The sequence below is a fragment of the Ceratotherium simum genome, chromosome X (assembly GCF_057802395.1).
Source record: "Ceratotherium simum simum isolate JZ-2026a chromosome X, ASM5780239v1, whole genome shotgun sequence".
In the NCBI taxonomy this organism is placed as follows: Eukaryota; Metazoa; Chordata; class Mammalia; order Perissodactyla; family Rhinocerotidae; genus Ceratotherium; species Ceratotherium simum.
In genome coordinates, this window is record NC_141940.1 from 40,357,158 (window position 1) to 40,381,242 (window position 24,085).

A 24,085-nucleotide genomic window follows, 5' to 3' on the forward strand; every position below is an offset into this window, starting at 1 on the left:
GCTTCTTTTACCATTTTTTTTGATTTATTCTCTTAGTAGTTGCCCTGGGGATTATAATGAACATCTTAGCTTAAACTAGTTTGTATTAATACCAACTTAATTTTAATAATATTCAAAAACTTTGTTCTGTTTAGCTCTGTGCTCCCCTTCCTCTTTTGTTCTATTATTGTCATACAAATTATATCTTTATAGATTTTAAGCCTATCAACACAGTTTTATAATTATGCAGTTATCTTTTAAGTTAGATAGGACAAGAAAAATAGTTACAAAGACAAATACATTTATACTGTCTTAGTCAACTTTACTAGTGCTCTTTCTTTGTGTGGATTTGAGTGTATAGTCCATTTATTTTAGCCTGAAGGACTCCCTATAGTTTTTCTCAGAGGGAAGGTCTTCTAGTGATGAATTCTCTCAGTCTGTGTTAATCTTGGAATATCTTAATTTCTTCTTTAGTTTTAAAGTATAGTTTTTTGCCAGACATTGAATTTTTGGTTGGCAATCTTTCAGCACATCAAATATGTCATCTCACTGCCTTCTGGCCCCTGTACTTTCTGTTGAGATGTCAACTGTTAATATTATTTAGGACCCGTTGTTCATGATGAGTTTCTTCTCTATTGCTGCTTTTGTTACTGAATCAGGTTCATTTAGCCCGTCGCACAAAAAGCCAATCACTGAGACAATGAGTATGCAGCAGAGAAAGGGTTTATTCACAAGGCAGCCAATTGAGGAGATGGGAGAACAAATCTCAAATCTGCCTCCCTGAAAATGGGGATTAGGGATATTTATGGGATAAATGGGGAGGGTGGTCTGAAGTCTGGGGATAGATGATTGAAGGTAAGGAATCGATGATCTGCACAAGTGTAGTCAAGCTTCATGGCCCTTCATAGGACACATGTTCACAAAATGGAGGCGTTAGCATGATCTGAGGGTGGAGTTTTCGGCTCACTGACATCAGGAGGTTGCCTCTCAGACGCCTGTGCAGGCCCAGTGGTGGGTTGGTGGTTTCAACCAGCCTGAACTGGACAGGGGTCGACTCTTGGTTCCTGAAGAACAACTCAGGCACCAACTCAGATCACATCACCATGGTGACCCAAGTGTCAGAGGTGTTATGTATGAGGGTGGGTTTTAGTAATGCATTATCCAGCTACTTTTGCAAACAGTTAACTGAGTATAGTTAAAGCAAGTTGGCCCCTGGTTTCACTTTCAAGATTCATTCTTCATCTTTTGTTTTTGACATTTTGGCTACATGTCTCAGTGTCTCTTTGGACAGACTCCAAGTAGGTCTCTTTGAGTTTGTCCTACTTGGAATCTGTCAAGGTTCTATGATGTGTAGATTAATGTTTTTCATCAATTTGGAGAAGTTTTAAGCCATTAATTTTTCAAATATTCTTTTGCCCTTCCTCTCCTTCTTCTGAGATTTACATTATGCATTTGTTGGTTTGCTTGATGGTCTCCCACAGGTCTCTGAGGCTCTCCTATTTTTTCTTCATTCCTTTTTCTTTTTGCTCCTCAGATTGAGTAATCTTCCTCAGATGAGGTAGTTGAACTACCGTTCAAGTTTGCTGATTCTTTTTTCTGTCAGCTCAGATTTTCTGTTGAGCCCATCTAGTATATTTTTCTTTTGCTATTGTACTTTTGAACTCCAGAATTTCTATTTGGTTCTTTATTATAATTTTTATCTCTTTATTTTTATTCCCTATTTGGTAAGGCATTCTGAAACATTCTTTCAGTTCTTTATACATGGTCTCCTTTTAATTGTTTAAAGAACTTATAATAGCTGATTTAAAGTTTTGTGCTTTCTCAGGAGAGTGTCTATTGACTGTTTCTTTTTTCCTGTCTCTACTTTCCTTTTTTGTTTTTGCAATTTCTTTGTTTTGGTCAGTTCAGGCTGCTGTCACAAAGTACCATAGACTGGGTGGCTTATAAACAACAGAGATTTATTTCTCATAGCTCTAGAGGCTGGAAGTCTGAGATCAGGGTTCCAGCATGATCTGGTCCTGGTGAGCATCCGCTTTTGAGTTGCAGACTGCTGACTTCTTGTTGGATCCTCACATGACAGAGAGCAGAGACAGGAAGCAAGCTCTCTCATGACTCTTATAAGGGCACTAATCCCATTCTCGAAGGCTCCACTCTCATGACCTCATCTAATCCTAATTACCTCCCAAAGGTCCCCACCTCCTATTAGCATCACATTGTGGGGTCCGGTTTCAACATGAATTTTTGGGGGACACAAATATTCAGTCCATGACAGTCTTGTAATTTTTTTGTTGAAAATTAGACATTTAAAATAATACAATATGACAACTCTGAAAATAAATCCACCTCCCCACCTAGGCCTTGTTGTTCCTGCTATTTTTTGTTTAGTGACTTTCCTGGAGTAATTCTGTAAATTTTGAATTCTTTGTCATGTGCAGCCACTGAAGTCTTTGTTCAGTTAGGATAGTGGTCCACTAATGATTGGAGAGAGTTTTCCTTAAATACCTTGAACCTAAAAGTCTACCAGCCTTTACTGAGGGGGGTGTGTGTGTGTGTGTGTGTGTGTGTGTATGTGTGTGCGCACGCATATGTGTGTGTGTGTGTGGTCACTCCTTCAATGCTCAGGTAGGCAGTTTACAGCTCTGCCTTAGACTTCACTTCCTGCTTGTGCAGAGGATCAAGGTCAGCCAGAAGTCAAAGATTAGTGACTTCTTAGGCCCTAACTTTCCTGGACATACAATTAGTCCAGCACATGTTTGTTACCTTCTTAGAGTCCCAGGAATATGTCCGGACTTTTCAAAGCCCCCTGTGGACATCTCATTCCCTATTTTTCTTTCTTTCTTTTTTTATTGTGGTAAGAACACTTAACATGAGATCTACCCTCTTAACAAATTTTTAATTGTACAATCCAGTATTATTAACTATAGGCACAATGTTGTACAGCAGATCTCTCGAACTTAGTTATCTTGTATAACTGGAACTTTATAACTGTTGAATACTAACTCCCCATTTTCCCTTTCCCGCAGCCCCTGGCAGCTGCCATTTCACTCTCGGCTTCTATGTGTTTGATTATAGTAGTCCCCCCATATCCATGGGGGATACGTTCCAAGACCCCCAGTGGATGCCTGAAACTGCAGATAGTACAAACCCTATATAGACTATGTTTTTTCCTATACATACATACCTACGATAGAGTTTAATTTATGTTAGGCACAGTAAGAGATTAACAACGATAACTAATAATAAAATAGAACAATTGTAACATTATACTGTAATAAACAGTATATGAATGTGGTCTCTCTCTCTCTCTCAAAATATCTTATTGTACTGTATTGACCCTTCTTGTGATGATGTGAGATGATACAATGCCTATGTGATGAGATGATATGAGGTGAATGACGGACATAGGCATTGTGATACAGCATTAAGCTACTATTGCCCTTCTGATGATACATCAGAAGGAGGATCATCTGCTTCCAGACCACGGTTGACTGCAAGTAATTGAAACCCTGGATCGGGGGGACTACTGTGTTTTATACACCTCATATAAGTTGTATCACGCAGTATTTATCCTTTTGTGACTGCCTTACTTTGCTTAGTATAATGCCCTCAAGGTTCATCTTGTTGTCACATGTGGCAGGATTTCCTTCTTTTTTTAGGATGAATAATATTCCATCATATGTATATACCACATTTTCTTTATTCATCCGTCAATGGACATTTAGATTGTTTCCACTTCTTGGTTATCGTGAACAGTGCTGCAATGAATATGTAAGTGCTGGCGGATATCTCTTGGAGACCCAGATTTCAATTCTTCTGGATAAATACCCAGAATTGGGACTGCTTTATTATATGGTATTTCTAATTTTAATCATTTGTGGAACCTTCATACTGTTTTCTGTAGCAGTTACAGCATTTTACATTCCTACCAAAAGTGTACAAGGGTTCCAATTTTTCCAGATCTTCCCCAAAACTTATCTTTTATTTTTTTGATAATAGCCATCCTAACAGTTGTGAGATGATATCTCATTGTGGTTTTGATTTGCATTTCCCTGATGATTAGTGATGTTGAGCACATCTTCCTATGTGTATTGGCCATTGGTATATCTTCTTTGGAGAAATTCCTATTCAAATATTTCGCCCATTTTATAATCAGGTTTTGTTTTTATGCCATTGAGTTGTAGGAGTTCTCTATGTTTTGGATATTAACCCCTTATCAGATATACAGTTTGCAAATATTTTCTCCCGTTCTGTAGTTTCATTCTTTTCACGCTATTAATTGTTTCTTTTGATATGCAGAAGCTTTTTAGTTTGATGTAGTCCCATTTATCTATTTTTGCTTTTGGAGTTATAGCCAAGAAATCATTGCCAAGACCAATGTCAAGAGGCTTTTCCTCTTTGTTTTCTTCTAGGAGTTTTAGAGTTTCAAATCTTATTTTTAAGTCTTTAATCCATTGTTAATTGATTTTTGTGAATGGGGTAAGATAAGGGTCCAATTTCATTCTTTTACATGTGGATATCCAGTTTTTCCAGCACCATTAGTCATAGGAACTATCCCCTTTTTGTATTCCTGGCATTCTTGTTGAAGATCGGTTGACCATGTAAGTGTGGGTTTATTTCTGGGCTCTCTATTCTTTTCCACTGGTCTATATGTCTGTTTTTAATCCAGTACCATACTGTTGTAATTGCTGTAGCTTTGTAGTATGTTTTGAAATCAGGAAGTGTCATGCTTATTCCTTATGTTTCCTTTTAAGTTTTTTTGTCAGCCTTACCAGTTGTTAGCCCCAACTGGTAATGTCATCTCAAGCAGCTACAGTGTTAAGCAATCCCCACTTATTGGTTTTGACAAACGCCCTAGAGATGGGCTGTTCCCACAGAGTGAGATATGTACCCAGTCAAAGACAAGCCCTCAGAATGTAACTTTTCGTTGAGTTGCTAGGCAGGTCAAACTGCTACAGTTCTCTGAGGATGGGGCTTTTGGGGAGCTGCAGAACTGCTCTGCTTCCTCCAGTGTCGCTTAGGCTGCTGTTTTTTATAACTACCATAGTTGTGAAATTGTTGGTTTTCAAGGCTACTGCAAAGCTGAAGAGAGGGAAATGGGATTACGGAAAGTTGAAATGCAACAAATCTTATTATCCTTACTGAGACTCAGCTGTTTTTCTCGAATAACTGTTCCTCATATTTTTGCAAGCCTTTACTTAATTTCCAGACTTACCAAAGTTTGATTTTGACAATTTTTGCCAGTGTTCTTTTTGCTTTTATGGAGGAGCAGATTTTCAGAGGTCCTCACTCCAACATTCCAGAATTACTTTCTTTCCATTTTAGTTTTATCCTGTCTATATTATTATATTTGAAAGTGAGTTTCATGTTTTTTTAAAAAAATGAGATTCTTATAGAATGTAGTTGGGTCATTTTTTTTCACTTCATTATTGAGTTATCATTTTTGTACTATAAAACTCACTCATTTTAAATGTACAATTCAGTGATTTATAGTAAATTTAGAATTGGCCACCAATCCAATCTCTGTCCCTATGTGTTTGTTTATTGTTGTTATTATCTACTACTTAATGAAGGAAATCATACGGTATTTGACCTTCTCCCTCTGACCAGAGGGGAAGGGGGGAGGGAGGAGGGTGAAAGGGATAATTCGGTACATGTGTGTGGTGATGGGTTGTAATTAGTATTTTGGTGGTGAACATGATGTAGTCCATGCAGAAATAGAAGTACAATGATGTACACCTGAAATTTTTACAATGTTATAAACCAATGTTACTGCAATAAACAAAAAATTAAAAAAAAAAAAAAAAAAAAAAAGAATTGGCCAACCATCACCACAATCTAGTTTTAGAACATTTCCATCACCCCAGAGATGGCTCTCCGTCCCTATTTCCACTCCCAACCCAGGCAGCAACTAATCTATTATCTGTCCCTATGGATTTGCCTATTCTGGACATTTCTTATAAATGGAATTATATAGTTTTCTTTAACTTAACCCATTGTTTTAATTATGTCTAGAACTAGTACTCTTCCCAGTACTAAGGGATTCTCAGTACTGGGGGATTTCGCGTGCAAACTGAGCGCGTCTTCAGCAGTCAGCCAGGCAGTTTACAACTCCATCGCAGCCTTCACTTCACTAGCGCAGACTCAAGATTAGTTGAGGGGAGAGCTTAGGGCCTTTTCAGGTCTTTCCTGAGCGTGCACAAAGCTCTGGCCATGTGGACAGCCCTGTGCACGTGTGTGGCCTTCTAGAAAAATGTTGGAGCTTTTCAGAGACCCCTAAGGACATTTTATTCCCCAAGATTTCCTTCTAAGCTTTTTGGTTAACCTGTTATTTGCGTCAACTCCACCACCTCAAGCAGGGGCAAAATTCAACAATTGCCTCTATTTTTGACAAAAGTTCTGGGGAAAAAGGCTGTTAGCACTGGGTGAGCTTTGAGTCAGGTCAAATAAAGAGAGTGCGGCTTGTGGGATCTTTCAGGGAACCACTAGACAGGTCAAGTAATGACAGTTCTCTGAGAATGGTGCTTTGAAGGTGCTCCAGCCCCATTCTTCCCTTTCCAGTGGCTGCCAGGCTGCTAGTTTTCACTGTGATTTTGGGTTGTTGGTTTTCAAGGTTACCACAGACCTGGGAGAAAATAATGAGAAAAGGGTAAGTTAAAATGCCACAAAACTTATTATTCTTACTGAGACTCAGCTATTTTTCTTGAATAAATGTCCCCCAGATTGCTGTAAGCCTTTGGTTAATTTCTAGAGTTCTGAAAAAGTTGATTCTGACAGTTTTGCCAGTGTTCTCATTACTTTCGTGGAGGGGAGAATTTTAAGAGGTCTTTGCCCTTTTCACTGATGTTACCTCTCTTAACGGCATCTTCTGAAGCTTGATAGTTTGTGATTTTGACAAAGTCTAAATTACTAATTTTTTTTATGACTTCTGCTTTTGGTCTTGTAACTAAGATTTCTTTCTAACCCAAGGTGACAAAGATTTTCTTATGTATATTCTTCTAGAAGATTTATAGTTTTAGCTCATACATTTAGGTCCATGAACCATTTTGAATTAATTTCTGAATTACATGTATGGTGTAAGGTTAGGGTTAAATTAATCACTTTGCATATGGATATCCAATTATCCTGGTACCTTTAGTTGAAAAAGCTGTCCTTTCCCAATGAAATTGTCTTGGCACTTTTGTGGAAAATCAATTGATCATAAATGTAAGAGTTTTAAATTCTTTCTCTTTATTTTGCTACTCTCTTTACTCTTTCTGTTTACTTTTCAGCAATTTGATTATGCTGCGTCTGGGCATGGGTTCTTTATTATTTTAAATTCTGGGCTTCTTACCTGTTCTGTCTGCTACTATGTACTTTTCACAGTCTTCAAATGCTCCATGCGTTCTCTCTAGGTTTTATAATTGTATTCAGTGGGAGAGGCAGGATGAAGTGTGCTTATTTCATCTTACCTGGAAACAGAATTCCTGATAGCTAATAATTTTTGAGGGCTTACCTTGTGCGAAGCGTTTTGCACACTAACTCATTTAAACCTTACAATAGCTCTGCAAGATAGTGTCAGTATTACACCCATTTTACAGGTAACAGAATAGAGCTTCTGAGGGGGATAAGTGACTTTCTCAAGGTCAGTTAATAAATGGCCATGCTAGGGCTTAAATCTAGGTCTATTCTTACACGAAAGTCTATACTCTTGATCGTGGCATTTGTATATATAATTTGAAGATTTTTTGGTTTATTAAGTGTGATTTTACTATATCTTCAAATAAACTTTTTGGGAGAGTAATACATATCCCATTTTCTAACCTTAAATCAGTGGGAAAACAACATATATTTTGTCTAGAAATATACTTCCTCTGAAATCTTAAACTCTAGTATATTACTCTCTGACCACAACTTTTGTCTTATCCTTTTGGCTCTCACAACTTTCTTACACCCATTATACCATCTCTTCAATCCTGTCGAAATCTCCAATTCCTTGACCTTTTTATTTTCTCCCAATCTGTCATCCCCCCCGTCTCCTATTCCTTCCACATCTCGCTTAGACTCAGTCATCCATTATTTACCCATATTCTTGCCAATGAATCATTCTCCCTGCTTCCTTGTCTGTGTATCATACCCACCCACCAAAACCTCAACCCTGAATCAATCCAACTAATTGCCTTCTTTATTTGTGCATGATAGCTTTTGAGCCCTACTAAAGAAAAATCGTGTAACTTTGTTGATTAGTGCCTCTGCAAGTTCCTCATCTCTGGTATTGTCTAGAGCCTTCTTTCTTGTTCAGCAATCTCTCTCCTAGTCCTTGGTCAGCTCTCTATTTCATTCCTTATTAATACTATTTTAGATCTTTATTACTCTTTCCTGTCCTACTGTTTCATTATTTTTAGCGGATAGTCTTTCTTCCTATTTCAAAGGAAACACTGCCATCGGCAAGAACCTTCATCCACTTTCTGCCTGACTCTCTGCTAACTTCTGCATCCTAACTGTCATTTTCTTCCTTCTCAACTCAGTGCTGGGGATGTCCTTCCTGCCTATGGTTAAACTTTACACCTTTATGCCGGATCCTACCCCTCTTATCTCCCTGGGGACCTCAATCAGTTATCCCTAGTATTGCTTTTCTCCTTTCAGGATTTTAACATGATTTGTACCATTTGCCAATTTCCATGGTGTACCTACTCCTACCATGAACTATCTTTAAAAAAAATGGTAACAACAAAAAATGTCCTTCAATTGTTTGGCTACTTGAGCAAACAATATGTTTAGATTCTCTCCCTTCACTATATACCATAATAAGTAGCAGTTGGTTTAAACAATGAAATATAAAAATTGAAGCCCTAAAAAAGATAGGATAAAGTACGTATATTTATGTTTTGATGTGCAAATTGGAAAAGATTTTTCCCCAATCTTTAATGAAAATTTTCAAACACACTGAAAAGTTGAAAGAATTTTATCGCACTTACTATATCACCAACTAGATTCTACCATTAATATTTTACTTTATCACATATGTATCTCTCTCTATATATATCTCTCATTCCATTTTACTTTATTGATGTGTTTAAAATAAATTGCCAATGTAAATACACGTCCCCCTAAATACTTCAGTGTGCATATCATTAGCTAGAATTAAATATTTGTATTTTTTCTTTTGATGTAAATTTTGCATGCAATGAAATGCACAAATCTTAAGTGTTCATTTGCTGAGTTTTGACCAATGTGTACATCTTTGTAGTGATGTGTTGGTAAATGTTTAACAGCTAGCTTGCCAGAAAAAAAAAAGGCTCTGATTTGTATGGTTTGCCAGTTTCCATGATGTACATACCCCCACCATGGCCAATTTTGAGCTACCAGTGTGTTATCACTGAACATGGAGTTGGCAAGAGATGCACACAGTCATTGGATCATCTCCAGCACAACACTGCATCTGTGTAACCTAACGCCTATTAACACATAGAAGATTACCATCACTCCAAAAAGTCCCATCATACTTCTCAGTAATTTCCTCCCCACCCTCCCAGAGGCAAATAGTGTTTTGATTTTTTTCCACTATAGATTAGTTTTGCCTGTTAGAACTTCGGATAACTGAAACCATACACTGTATTCTTTGTGTGAGGCTTTTTTAACTCAGCATGTTTTTGAGATTCATTCATATTTTGTGTATCAATAGTTTTTCCTTCTCTCTACAACAAAATTTCTTGCAAGAGTTTTCTATAATCACTGTATTATTTATTATTTATTTTATTTTTTCCCCCCAAAGCCCCAGTAGATAGTTGTATGTCATAGCTGCACATCCTTCTAGTTGCTGTATGTGGGACTCGGCCTCAGGATGGACGGAGAAGTGGTGCCTCGATGCGCACCCGGGATCCGAACCCGGGCCACCAGCATTGCAGCGCGCGCACTTAACCACCAAGCCACAGGGCCGGCCCTCACTGTATTATTTAAACAAATTACTACAAATCTAGTGGCTTAGAACAACAGAAATTTATCCTCTCATGGTGGCAAGAAGTCTGAAATCAAGATGTTGACTGGGCCATGCTCTTTCTGAAGGGTCTAGAAGAGGATTCTTCCTTATCTCTTCTAGCTTCTGGTGGTTGCCAGCATTCCTTGGTGTTGTAGATGCCTCATTCCAGTCTCTGCCTTCGTCATCCCATGACAGTCTTCCTGTGTGTCTGTGTCTTCATTTGGCCTTCTTGTAAGGATGCTAGTCATTGGATTTAGGGCCTACCCTAATCCAATATGACCTCATCTTAACTAATTACATCTGCAAAGACCCTATTTCCAAATAAAGTCACATTCTGAGGCTCTGGATGGACATGAATTTTGAGGGTACAATATTCAACCCAGTACAATCTGCCCTCTGGCCTCCAAAAATTCATATCTGTCTCACATGCAAAATACATTTATCCCATCACAACATCCCCAAGAGTCTTAACCTATTCCAACATCAAGTCTAAGTCCCAAATCTCATTTAAATATCAACTCAAAAAGTCTCAAGCCTCATTATCTAAATCGTCTAAATCAGGTGTGGCTCTGAGTATATTCCATCCTAGCCAAAATTCCTCTCTGTCCAGAAACCTGTGAAACTAGACAAGTTATCTTCTTCCAAAATGCAATGGTGAGACAGGCGTAGAATAGGCATTTCCATTCTGAAAGGGCAAAAAGGAGGGAATAAATGGATTACTGGTATAAAGCAAGTTAGCAGCCCAGCAGGGCAAAATCCATTAGGTCTCAAGGCCAGAGATTAATACTCTGGGCTCTTTGCTCTGTCCTCTGGTCCCCAGGGGTGGCCTCATTCTCTGGGCCCTCGGAGATAGCCCCACCCTCTCTGGCTTTTGAATTTGTGGCTTTGCCCTCAGAGTCATCCTTGCTTCATTTTTTCCTGTCTCTGTCACTTTCACACCAGGCTGGCATTGTTTCTGCTAGTATAAAATTCTCAAAAACCTTATTAGTCTCTCATGCATGTCAGGAGATCCACACCATTAAATATGAGAGGTCCACAGATCCTTTCTGGATGACCCCTCCTCTATTCTTGGTTTCTGCTGAGATGGTTGGAGCCATGAGTCACACACCTAATTTCTTCAGTGAAAGTTTGTCCAGCCACATCATTGGCCCTGTTTCCAGAGCACACTGTCTGGATAGGCTGAGAATTCTCTAGATCATCAAGTGCTGGTCCCTTTTTTGAGAGATCCTTCCTCAATTTATCTCTCTCTTCTCTCATTTTATTATAAGCATCAAAGAGAAACCAGGCTGCATCTTCCACACTTTGCTTGGAAATCTTTTCAGCTAGATATGCAAGTTCGTCACTTATAAGTTATACTTTCCACCCAACAGCAGAACTCAATTCAGCCAAGTTTCTGCCACTTTATGACAAAGATTACCTTTCTTCCAGCATCCAATATTATGTTCATGGTTTCCTTCTAAGGCCTCCCCAGAAGCACTTTTTCTTTTTTTTTTTTTCTGGTGAGGAAGATCGGCCCTGAGCTAACATCTGCCAATCCTCCTCTGTTTTGCCGAGGAAGACCAGCCCTGGGCTAACATCCGTGCCCATCTTCCTCCACTTTATATGGGACGCCGCCACAGCATGGCTTGACGAGCGGTGTGTTGGTGCGCGCCTGAGATCCGAACCAGCGAACCCCAGGCCACCGCAGTGGAGCACACGCACCTAACCACTCGTGCCACTGGGCCAGCCCCCCCAGAAGCACTTGTCTCTAGCAACATTCTGTTCTTCATGATATATGTGTTCTGTAAGATGATAGAAGCTTTCTCTACTGTCCTTTTTACTTCCTTCTGAACATTCACCAGAACTGCTATTAACATCCATATTTCTACCAACAGTCTCTTCAAGGCAACCAACTTTTTTCTATGAAGCACCTCAGAAATTCTGCAGCCTCTACACATTACTAAACCCAAAGCCACTTCCACATTTTTAGGTATTTGTTACAGCAGCACCCCATTTCCCAGTACAAAATCTGCCTTCGTTTCCTAGGACTGCCGTAACCAAGTCCCACAAACTGGATGGCTTAAAACAACAGAAATTTATTCTCTCACAGTTCTGGAGGCTAGAAGTTCAAATCAAGGTGTTGGCAAGGTTGGTTCCTTCTGGAGGCTCCAAGGGAGAATCTGTTCCATGCCTCTCTCCTAGCTTCTAGTGGTTGCTGGCAATCCTTGGCTTGTAGATGCATCACTCTCATCTCTGCTTCTGTCATCACATGACATTCTCCCTGTGTGTCTGTGTCCCTGTGTCTTCACATGGCCTTCTTAAAAGGATACCAGTCATTGGATTTAGGGCCCACTGTAGTCCAGTATGACCTCATCTTAACTAATTATATCTGCAAATACTCTATTTCCAAATAAGTTTACGTTGTGAGATTCCAGGTGGCCATGAATTTTGGGGGGATCCTGTTCAACCCAGTACACTCACTTATTTCTACTTCCTAACCTCTTATTCGCTTTTTTAAAAACAATAATTTTTATAATGAAAGGGATCATGCCAAAGAGTATTTAACACACATGTTCAGTCAGATCAAGAAATAAAATATTGCCAATACTCTGAAAGTCCCTGTATGCCCACCAGAAATCCCAGCACCCTGCCCACCAGATATAACCACTGTCCTGACTTGTGATAATAATTTCTTTGCTTTTCTTTATATTTTTACCTCCTATACATATGGCACTAGACGGTGTTTAGTTTTGCCTGTTTTTAAATGTCATATCAATAAATTGTACTGTATGTATTTTACTGGATCTTCCTTTTCTACTTAACATTGTATTTGTGAGATTCATCCATATTGCAATGTGTAGCCATAGTTCATTCTTTTTCATTGCAGTATAGTATTCCTTTATGTGAACATACCAACATTTACTTATCCATTCTACTATAGTTGGACATGTAAGTTGTTTCCATTTGGGGGGCTATAAGCCTCAGTCCTGCTACCGTGATCATTCTTGTGCATGTATCCTGGGACACATGTGCAGGAGTTTCTCAGAGTGTATACCTAGGAGTGGAGTTAAAGGGTGAAGAGTTCGCACATCTTCAACTTTAATAAATGTTAACTCTTGTGAAGGGATTGTTCCAAGTTAAAATCCCACCAGCCATGTTTGAAGGTGCAGGGTCCTCTATATCCTTGTCCACACTAGGTATTGTCAGACTCCAATCTGATGGGTATTTACTTATATTTCATTGTATTCTTTTTCCCCTTTCTTAATAATTAACATTCATTTATATTACTTTTTATTTTTTGAGTCTTTAGTAAAGTGTTATTTTCCTCAACCTTCTCTTTTGAAAAATTTCAAACATGGAGGAAAATTGAAAGAATAGTACACCCACATGCTTCACCTACATTTACCAGCTGTTGGCATTTTTCCACGTTTTCTTTACCTGTTCTCTTCCTCTACACAAGAATGTGTGTGTGTGTGTCTGTAGTTTATTTATTGCTAAACTATTTGAAAGTAAGTTTCAGACATTGAGTTTTTACTCCTAAATGCTTCGTCATCTATCTCCTAAGAACATGGACATTCTCCTATATAATCACAGTATTATGATCACTCTTAAGATGCTTAACATTGTTATACTAATGTTACCTAATACACAGTTGTAATTAGATTTCTCAATTTTAAATCCAGGATACAATCAAGGATCACACATTGCATTTAGCTTGCTTTAGAACAGTTCTCCTGTGTGTGTGTGTGTGTGTGTGTATGTGTGTGTGTGCGTGTGTGTGTATCTTTCAGGACATTGGTATTTTTGAGGAGTCTAGTTGTATATTGTTTGTTGGTTTCATTGTGGTTTTAGTTTCATTTTATTAATATCTAAGGAGGTTGGAAACCATCTTACACATTTATTGACCATTTGGTTAGCCTCCTTCATGAAATAGCTATTCAATTCTTTTGCCCATTTAGCAAATGTAGAAATGTCTATTTCCTGCCTGAATGTCTTTCCATCTGTTTGTATCTGTGTCCAGATGCAGTCTTGGTTCAGAGGTCATTTTAGGCATGTATCAAAGCAATAACTCAGTCCCAAAGCCCTGGGATATGGCAGATCTCAGTGATTACTGCTCACCTTCAGTACTGCTACAGAGAAGAGGGAGCTAGGAAAGTGGTGGTTATATGTCCTGAATATTCTGTCTCCAAATTTCTTCCCTAATCTTATGTGCATTGCTTATAAATTTGTACAAGTTCTTTATTATCGTGGATAATTGCTCTTTGTTGGTTATATGTGTTGAAAACCTCTGTTCCCATTCTGTGTCTTATCATTTTACCACCTTTATGGTGTCTTTGGATGGATAAAAGTTCTTCATTTTTATGTAATAAAATGTATTAATTTTTCCTTTCTGCTTAGTGATTTTTGTGCTTTTATTAATGAATCCTTCCCTATATGACCTGAGGAAAATATTGTTCTTTATTCTAAAAGCTTTATGTTTGTTGCCTTTCACATTTAAGTCTTTAATCCACCTGGAACTGATTTATGTGTATGGTATGAAGTAGAATTCCAGTTTCTTTTTTTTCATATGGATAACCCTCTATCCCAACACCATATATTGAGAATGTTGTCCCTGCATTGTTATTGTATTGCTAGTTCTGTCATATATCAGGTGTTCATGTATACATGGGTGTTTTTCTAGGTTCTCTCTTTTGTTCTTTGCTCTTTTTGGCTATTACAAAATTAATATCATACAGTTTAGCTTTTCAGTGTCTTGCTATCTGTTACAAAAGAACAATTCCTTCCACTTTGTTCTGCTTCTTCAAAAATGTTTTGTCTACAGGGTCAGCCCCGTGGCATAGCAGTTAAGTGCACGCGCTCCGCTGCTGGCGGCCCGGGTTCGGATCCCGGGCGCGCACCGACACACCGCTTCTCTGGCCATGCTGAGGCCGTGTCCCACATACAGCAACTAGAAGGATGTGCAACTATGACATACAACTATCTACGGGGGCTTTGGGGGGGAAATTTAAAAAAATAAAAAAAAAATTCACCTGTTGTAAGTATTCAATTAGATGTTTTTAGTAAATTTATTGAATTGTGCAGTCATGACTACAATCCAGTTTTAGGACTTTTCCGTCACTCTGCGAAATTCCCTTGAGCCTATTTGCAGTAAATCACTCCCATGTCTACCCCAAGCCTTCTGTCTGTATAAATTTATTGTTTCTAGACATTTCATATACATGAAATCTTATAATATGTGATCTTTGTAATCTGGCTTCTTTCAGGTAGCGTGATGTTTTTGAAGTTTGTTTATGTTGTAGCGTGTATCAGCAGTTTATTCCTTTTTATTACTAAATAGTTTTCCGTTGTATAGATATAACACATTTTGGGTTTTTTTTTTTTTTGCTGAGGAAGACTGGCCCTGGGCTAACATCCGTGCCCATCTTCCTCCACTTTATATGGGATGCTGCCACAGCATGGCTTCCCAAGCAGTGCGTCGGTGCCCAGGATCCAAACTGGCGAACCCCGGGCCGCCGCAGCGGAGGGCACACACTTAACCGCTTGCGCCACTGGGCCGGACCCTAACACATTTTGTTTATCCATTTACCACTTGATGGCATTTGGACCGTTTCCACTTTTTGGCTATCATGAATAATGCTATGTACATTCATTTCCAAGTTTTTGTGTGGATGTGTTTTCATTTCTCTTGAGTAAATGGAATTTCTGGGTCATATGGTAACTATGTATAACCTTTTAAGGAACTGCCAAACTGTTTTCCAATATGGTTGCACCATTTTACTTTCTCATCAGTGTTGTATGAGCGTTCCTATTTCTCTGCATCTTTGTCAACACTTGTTATTGCCTATTTTTTCATTATAGCCATTGTAGTGGGTGTGTACTGATATCTCATCGTGGTTTTAATTTGAATTTCTATAAGGACAAATAATCTTTAATACTTTTTCATGTGTTTGTTAGCCATTCATATATCTTCTTTGATGAAATGTCTATTCAAGTATTTTACCCATTTTTTGATTGGGTTGTTTGTTTTCTTAGTATTGAGTGGTAATAGTTCTTTATGTATTCTGAATACAAGCCCTTTATAAGATATATGATTTGCAACTATTTCTTCTGGTCTGTAGCTTGTCTTTTTATTTTCTTAATGGTGTCTTTTGATACGCAAAAGTTTTTAATTTTTTTTTTAATTTTTATTTATTTATTTATTTTCCCCCCAAAGCCCCAGTAGATAGTTGTACGCCATAGTTGCACATCCTTCTAGTTGCTGTATGTGGGACACGGCCTCAGCATGGCCGGAGAAGCAGTGCCTCGGTGCACGCCCGGGATCCGAACCTGGCCCGCCAGCAGCAGAGCGCGCGCACTTAACCGCTAAGCCATGGGGCCAGCCCCAAAAGTTTTTAATTTTAATGAAGTTCAGTTTATCAATTTGTTCCTTTGTGACTTATACTTTTGGTATCATATCTAAGAAATCTTTGCTGAATTCGAGGTCAGAAAGATATTCTCCTATGTTTTCTTATAGAAAATGTGTAGTTTCAACTCTTACAATTAGATCTATTATCCATTTTGAGTTAATTTTTGTGTCTGAGATAAAGGGTCCAAGTTCATATTTTTGTATATGGATATCCAATTGTCCCAACACTATTTATTGTAAAGACTATTCTTTTCCCATGGAATTGTCTTGGCACCTTTGTGGAAAGATCAGTTGACCATAAATGTAAGGGTTTATTTTTGGACACTCATTTTGGTTCCATTGATCTATATTCCTGTCCTTATGCTCTGAATCTCTTTACTTTTATAGTAAGTTTTGAAATTGGATAGTGTAACTCCTCCAACTTTATTTCTCTTTTTCAAAATTGCTTTGGTTATTCTAGGTCCTTTGTATTTCCGTGTAAATGTTAGAAGCAGCTTGTCAGTTTTTCTACAGAAAAGGCTGCTGCAATTTGATAAGGATTGTGTTAAATCTGTAATTCAATTTGTGAAAAATTATCATTTTAATAATATTGAATATTCTAACCCATGAACATGGAATGTCTCTTCCTTTATTTAGATCTTCTATAATTTATTTCAGCAATATTTTATAGTTTTCAGTTTACAAATATTATACTTTTATTAATTTCTAAATATTTTATTTGTTTTGATGCTCTTGTGAATAGAATTTTCTTATTTCATTTTCTGATTGTTGCATGCAAGTATATAGAAATACAGTTGATTATTATAAATCAATCTTGTATTTCATGGCTAAACACTTTTATTAGTTCTAGTAGTTTTATTGTGGATACCTTAGGATTTTCTATATAGATAATCATGTTGCCTATGAATAAAGACAGTTTTACTTCTTCCTTTCCAATCTGGATGTCTTTTTTTTGTCTCCTTGCACTGTCTAGAACCTTTAGTACAATGTTGAATGGAAGTGGTAAGAGCAGACATCCTTGCCTTGTTCCCAGTCTTAGGAGGAGAGAACATTCGGTTTTTAACTATTAACTGTGATCTTAGCTCTAGGTTTTTTGTACATGCTCTTTAGTAGTATAGCACATTACTTTTCTATGGGTGCTGTATTTAATTACCATAAACTTAGCGGCTTAAAGCAACACAAATTTCTTCTCTTATAGTTCTAGAGGTGGGAAGTCCTAAAATCAAGCTGAGCACAGGGCTGCATTTCTTCTGGAGTTCTCTAGGGGAGCCTTTTCCAGCTTCTAAAATCCTCCTGCGTTCCTTTGCTGATGGCTCCTCCCTCACATTACTCCAACCTCTACTTCCATCATTAGATCTCCTACTCTGTCTCTGACCCTCCTGCCTCCTTCTTGTAAGGAACCTTGTGATTACATTGGGCCTACCTGCATAATCCAGGATAATCTCCCCATCTCAAACTCTGTAATTTAATCACATCTGCAGAGTCTCTTTTGCCGTGTAACATTTTCACAGATTCCAGGGATTAGGATGTGAACATCTTTGGGGTGTCATTCAGCCTACCACATGCAGGTTGAGGATGTTCCCTTCTATTCCTGGTTAGTTGAGGTTTTTTTTTTTTAAATCATGAATAGGTGTTAGATTTTGTTTAATGCTTTTTTGTATCTACTGTAGATCATGTGGTTTAAAGATTTAATCTAGTAATATGATGTATTATATTAATTGATTTTTAGATGTTAAACCAGTCTTTCATCTCTGGGATAAATCTCATATGTGTATAATAACTTATATATGTTGCTAGATTAGGCTTGCTAATATTTTGTTAAGGATTTTTGTGTCTATGTTCATAAGGGATATGGGTCTGTGGTTTTCTTTGCTTGTGATGTCCTTGTTTTGCTTTGGTTTCAGTGTAATACTGACATCATAGAATACATTGGAAAATATTCCCTCCTCTATTTTCTGAAAGTTTTTGTGCAGGATTGATGTTATTTCTTTAAATATTTGGTAGAATTCACCAATGAAGCCATCTGGACCCGAACTTTTCTTTGTGGGCAGTTCATTGATAATTAATTTAACCTCTTTACTTATTATAGGTTTATTCAGCTTTTCTCTTTCTTCTTGAGTCTGCTTTGGTAATTTGTATTTTTCTATGAATTTGTCCATTCATCGTTGGCCTAAAGTCATTTATAATATTCCCTTATAATTGTTTCCATTTCTGTAGGGTCAGTGAAGATGTCTCCTTGTTAATTCTTGATTTTAGTGATTTTTGTCTTCTCTCTCTTTTTTTTTTTTTTTGTGAGGAAGACCAGCCCTGAGCTAAAATCCAATGCCAATCCTCCTCTTTTTGCTGAGGAAGATTCGCCCTGGGCTAACATCTGTGCCTATCTTCCTCCACCTTATATGGGACGCCGCCACAGCATGGCTTGACAAGCAGTGTGTCAGTGCACGCCCGGGATCCAAACCTGCAAACCCCTGGCCGCCGAAGCAGAGTGCGCACACTTAACCGTTGTGCCACCGGGTCAGCCCCTTCTCTTATTTTCTTGGTCAGTCTAGCGAAGGGTTTGCCATTTTGTTAAACTTTTCAAACAACCAGCTTTGGTTTCATTGATTTTCTCTATTTTTCTGTTTTCTATTGCACTGATTTATTCCCTAATCTTTATTTTCTTCCTTCTCCTTGCTTTGTGTTTAGTTTGCTCTTTTTCTAGTTTCCTGAGTTGGAAGCTCAGGTTATAGATTTGAAACCATTCTTTTCTGATATAGGTATTGAAAACTACAAATTTCTCTTTGAGCATTGTTTTAGCTACATCCATAAATTTTGGTATGTTGTGTTTTGGTTTTCATTTAGTTCAAAATATTTTTTAAATTTCCTTTGTGAGTTATTTGGCATATGGGTTTTTAGAAATGTGTTGTTTAATTTCCAAATATTTGTGTTTTCCCAGATTTATTCCCGTAGTGGATTGTTAATGTGATTCTGTTGTGGTCAGAGAAATACTTTGCGTGATTTCAGACTTTTTTTTTTTTAAAGCAGATAGTTTTTGTTTTGTTTTGTTTTGGCTTTTTTTGAGGAAGATTGGCCCTGCGCTAACATCTGTTGCCAATCTTCCTCTTTTTCTTTTTCTCCCCAAAGCCCCTGTACATAGTTGTGTATCATAGTTGTAGAATTGTAGCTCTTCTCTGTGGGACACCACCTCAGCACGGCTTGATGTGCGGTGGGTAGGTCTGAGCCCAGGATCCGAACCGGGAAACCCTGGGCTGCCAAAGCAGAACGCGCAAACTTAACTGCTACACCACTGGGCCGGCCTCCAGTTTCAGACTTTTTTAAATCTTTTGAGACATAGTGCCACCTTGGGCCCCTCACTAATATCAGCATGATAGATTCCCTCACTTTCTTTGTCTTTTCTCAAATGTCACCTTCTCAATGAGACCTACCCAGACCAACATTAAAATTGCAACCACCACTACTACCACCCCCTAGCACTTCCCATCACCCTGTATTTTTTCCAGTGATTTCCAATCACTGCTGTATTTTTTCTTTTTCGTAGCACTTATAGCCTTCTAACAGACAGTCTAATTCACTGAACTCTATGAAGGTAGGGATCTTTGTTTTCTTTATTGATGTATTCCAAGAACCTAAAATAGTACTTGGATCATAATAGTCACTGAGTAAGTATTTTTGAGTGTATACATAAGTATATTCATCCATTTGGTCATATGTAGCTGAAATTTGTTCACTTTCATTGGAATATAATATTTCATTTTCTAAACTTACTACAGTTTTATAATTGATTCTTCTTAGATGGACATTTATATTTTTGCTAGTTTCAGGCTATTATAAATAGCACTGATCTAAACATTAATATTATTGTATTCTGGTGCACATATGCTCAAATTATCTAGAATATATGTGTAGGAGTGGAATTGATATGTCATATTATGAATATATATTCAACATTAGTAGATAATGTCATAGTGATTTACGCTGTGGCTGTGCATTCCTACCAGCAATGTATGAGGGTCCCATTTGCTCTATGATCTCACTGATGTGTGCTATTGGCATTCTTTTTAACTTTTTGCCAGTATGGCAGTTCTTTATTAGTAGCTCATTCCCTTCTTAATTAGCATTTCCCTGAATTCTAATATGGTTGAGCACTTTTGCATATATTTGTTTGCCATGTGTATTTCCTCTTTTGTGAGGTAACTTTTCAATCTTTTGCCCGTTTTCCTAATGGGTTCTGTTCTTTATCAGTTATTTTGCAGCAAATATCTTTTCCCATTTTGTCACTTTTCTATCTCTTTGTGATAGTTTTGATGAACAGAAGTTTTAAGGTTTAATATAGTTGAATTTGTCAATATTTTCTGTAATGGTTAGTGCTTTTTGGGTCTTAAGAAATCCTTCCATAAATATTCTTATACCTTGCTGGCGGAAATGCAGAATAGTATGACTCCTACTGAGTGGAATTTAGCAATATATAGAAAAATTACATTCACCCTTTCGCAGCAGTGCCACCTCTTGGAATCTATTTCAGAGATATACTGGAAAAATACAAAATTCTGTATGCACGAAGCTGTTTGTTAGAGCATTATTCATAACAGCAAAAAAAGACTGGATACAACACCAATGTGCATCAGTAGTGGAGTAGTTGAATAAACTATGGTACATCCACACAGTAGAGTACTACGCAGCTATAAGAAGGAAGGGGAAGAGCTCTACACATTATATGGCGTTATCTCTGGGATATATTGTTAAGTGCAAAAAAGTAAGTTGTCGAACAGTGTTTATAGTAAGTTATCTTTTATGTAGGAGAGGGATGTATCTAATGAATTATATATGTGTTTTGTGTGTGTGTGCCTATTTGCTTATGTTTTCAAAAAAGCAACAATGGAACCATAAAGCTAAAACCTAATAAAAATTATTATTTATGGGGAAAGAAAGGAATGGTATGAAGGGGACAGAGATGGAAGTGAGACTTCTGTGAAGGTACTGTATAACACAGTTTTCACTTTAGACCCATGTAAATGTTTTGCATAATTTAAAAATTTAATTAAAAAGGGAAAAAATCAATTCCTAAAATTTGTAAACAGGCTGAAGCAAATGAACCTAACTGTAAATAAGACTGGTAGCATAACCATACAGAGAAAACAATTGTTTAAAGTGACTTTAAAACAATATTTGCACATTCCTAGTAAGATATATTTTAAGGACAAAAGTAACTGCAAAGAAGTATAAAACTGTATTCAGTAGTGTTATTGTTGATAGTCATATTAGTATTTTATTGACGTTTCAAAATTCTATTAACTATATTGTAGGAAAAAGGTAAATAATTTTGTTAATATCATTAAGAGCCAATATTTTAAGCATATGTGAAAAGAGATACAAGTCTAAAATCAAGGAGTTTAAGTAAAAGCCTTATACTTTTAAATTTGAAATGGAATTACCAGTATGAACTCATGATTTAGTTTTCTCTTTAAAAAATCTCCTGGCTTTGTTCACTAAAAAGGCCTAGAAGCAACAATAACTCAACAGCTATCAACACACCTAGCAATACATTGTGGTTTCTAAATACTATTTTCCACTACAAAGAGCCAGGGGTCCTTGGAGAAATATTCCAGGTTAAAGTCAGGAAATGTGCAAAGTGAGCTTGGAACATCTTGCTGTGCCAGAAAACTGGAAGGCAATACAGGAACGAATTTGAAGGGACTCTCACTGGTCCCAAGTGAGATAATTTGATGACTAAAAAGAATAATGACTACATTTAATTGAAACACATCAAATATATGAAAGTACATGATCTCACAATTATACTAAAAATAATCATTGGTCACCATTGGACATTTCTAAGGTACAAACTCATTACTCTCATAGTTGGTAAATAATGGGAAAAAAATCAAGCATTTATCCTCCTCTCCTATATGAACTGTATGTAGGGAAACCAAATAGTTGATGATGGTAAGTTCATAATAGAATTCCAGATAATAAATACAAAAGAAATAATAAAGTTAATAAATACAAAAGAAATAATAGAATTAGGGGAACTCCATTTTGCAACTCTTAATAAATTAATGGATCTAGGCAATGGTCATCAATGGATGCAAAACCCATTAGGTGAAAGGTAAATGGGAAAACTTCATAATGGAGGGATCAGACTAATACCACCTGAATCCAGTGATCAATTTCAGCATCACTAAAAATGGGACTACCAAACATTATGTGTCTTATGACATGATGTAATAGGATATTCGCATCTATCTATGGAGGATTCTTGCCTAAAACATTGAACCTGAATCTAATCAAACCTCTAGGTCAGCATTATCCAATGCAACTTTCTACAGTGATGTAAATGGTCCTTATTCTGCCTAATATGGTATCCACTAGCCACATGTAGCTGTTGAGCATTTGAAATGTGACTAGTTTAACCAAGGAACTGACATTTAAAAAATTAATTTAAATAGATTCGTGTGGCCAGTGGTTACTGTATTAGATATCATAGCTCTAGATTTAACTACCAGTTTGTAAGAAATAGGGGATTGAGGAGCAAGTTAAATAGTACCATGAGGAACAGTTAGTCAAATTCATTTGTTCAATGAAAAAATGATGTGGTTCCTCTAATAAATCAATGGAATGGGGGGAAAATGGGTTGAAGGGGTGGGAAAGTAGGGACACTGTTTTAAAATAAAAGAGGCTTAAGAGATATAACAGCAAAAGGCTTGTTTAGATCCTGAATTGAACAACCAAGTGTAAAAAGATATCTTTAAGATACTTAATCAGGGACATTTGAATATGAACTCTGTAGTAGATGATACTAAGGAATTATTATAATTTTGTGAAGTGTGATAATGCCATACTGGTAACATTTTTCAAATGTCTTTATCAGTTAGGTGTATATACTTGCATGACCCCAAGAGTGAGCACCTTCTTAAATTTTGCACCCAAGGCGCCTCACTTGCCTCAGCATAGTTCCAGCCTTCTTTCAGATGTGCTGTAATAACATAGCTATATATTATTGTCATTTGTCACAGGTTGTAAACACCTACCCCAGCAGAGTTTCTATATCTGAGATCCAAGATTTAATTTTTATTTATTTGTCAAAGGTTGTATTGGTAGGCTTTGTAGAACTTCCCTGTCTCTTTGTCTTGATCCAGATGAACCCCAAAAGAAGAACAAAGGTGATCCCATGAACAACCTGGAAAGTTTTTACCAAGAGATGATAATGAAAAAACGTCTTGAAGAGTTCCAACTTATGAGAGGTGAACCCTTTGCTTCCCACTCACTGGTCTCAGCTACATCAGTGGGAGATAGTGGCACAGCTGAGAACCCGTCATTACTCCAGGACAAGGGAATACAGGCAGCACAGGGTAAAGGTCTCAGTCTCCATGTGACAAAAGTTATTGATAATTCACCTGAGCAGTGTTGGACTGGGCCTAAGAAGCTGACGCAGCCAATAGAATTTGTCCCAGAAGATGAGATCCAGAGAAATCGTTTGTCAGAGGAAGAGATCCGAAAAGTTCCTATGTTTTCTTCATATAATCCAGGGGAGCCAAACAAGGTATAGGTCAAATCAAGAAAAAAAACATGGGTTGTTTTTATTTTTATTTACCTCTACCTAAAGTAATCCTTTTAAATTAGCTCTGATTATACCAAAGAATCATGACATAGGCACAGTGATTATGTTTTTCCTTGACCTTGACTATTCATTCTCTGTATACTATATAAGTAGCATATTTCCTATGATGTTCTTTGTGGTTTTTCTAAGGTCCTAAGCTACCCTAAGA

At 37.4% G+C, this 24,085-nt stretch overlaps 1 protein-coding gene across 5 annotated transcripts in view; it reads left to right on the forward strand.

Annotated features, from left to right (window-relative positions):
• Positions 1-24,085, forward strand: part of RBM41 (RNA binding motif protein 41) — a 63,756-nt gene that overhangs the window by 9,502 nt on the left and 30,169 nt on the right. For all 5 annotated transcript variants that reach the window (XM_087426737.1, XM_087426735.1, XM_087426733.1 and 2 more), the window contains one exon: positions 23,456-23,859. In XM_087426737.1, coding sequence (XP_087282863.1) covers positions 23,456-23,859 — 404 coding nt within the window. The remainder of the gene's footprint in view (positions 1-23,455; positions 23,860-24,085) is intronic.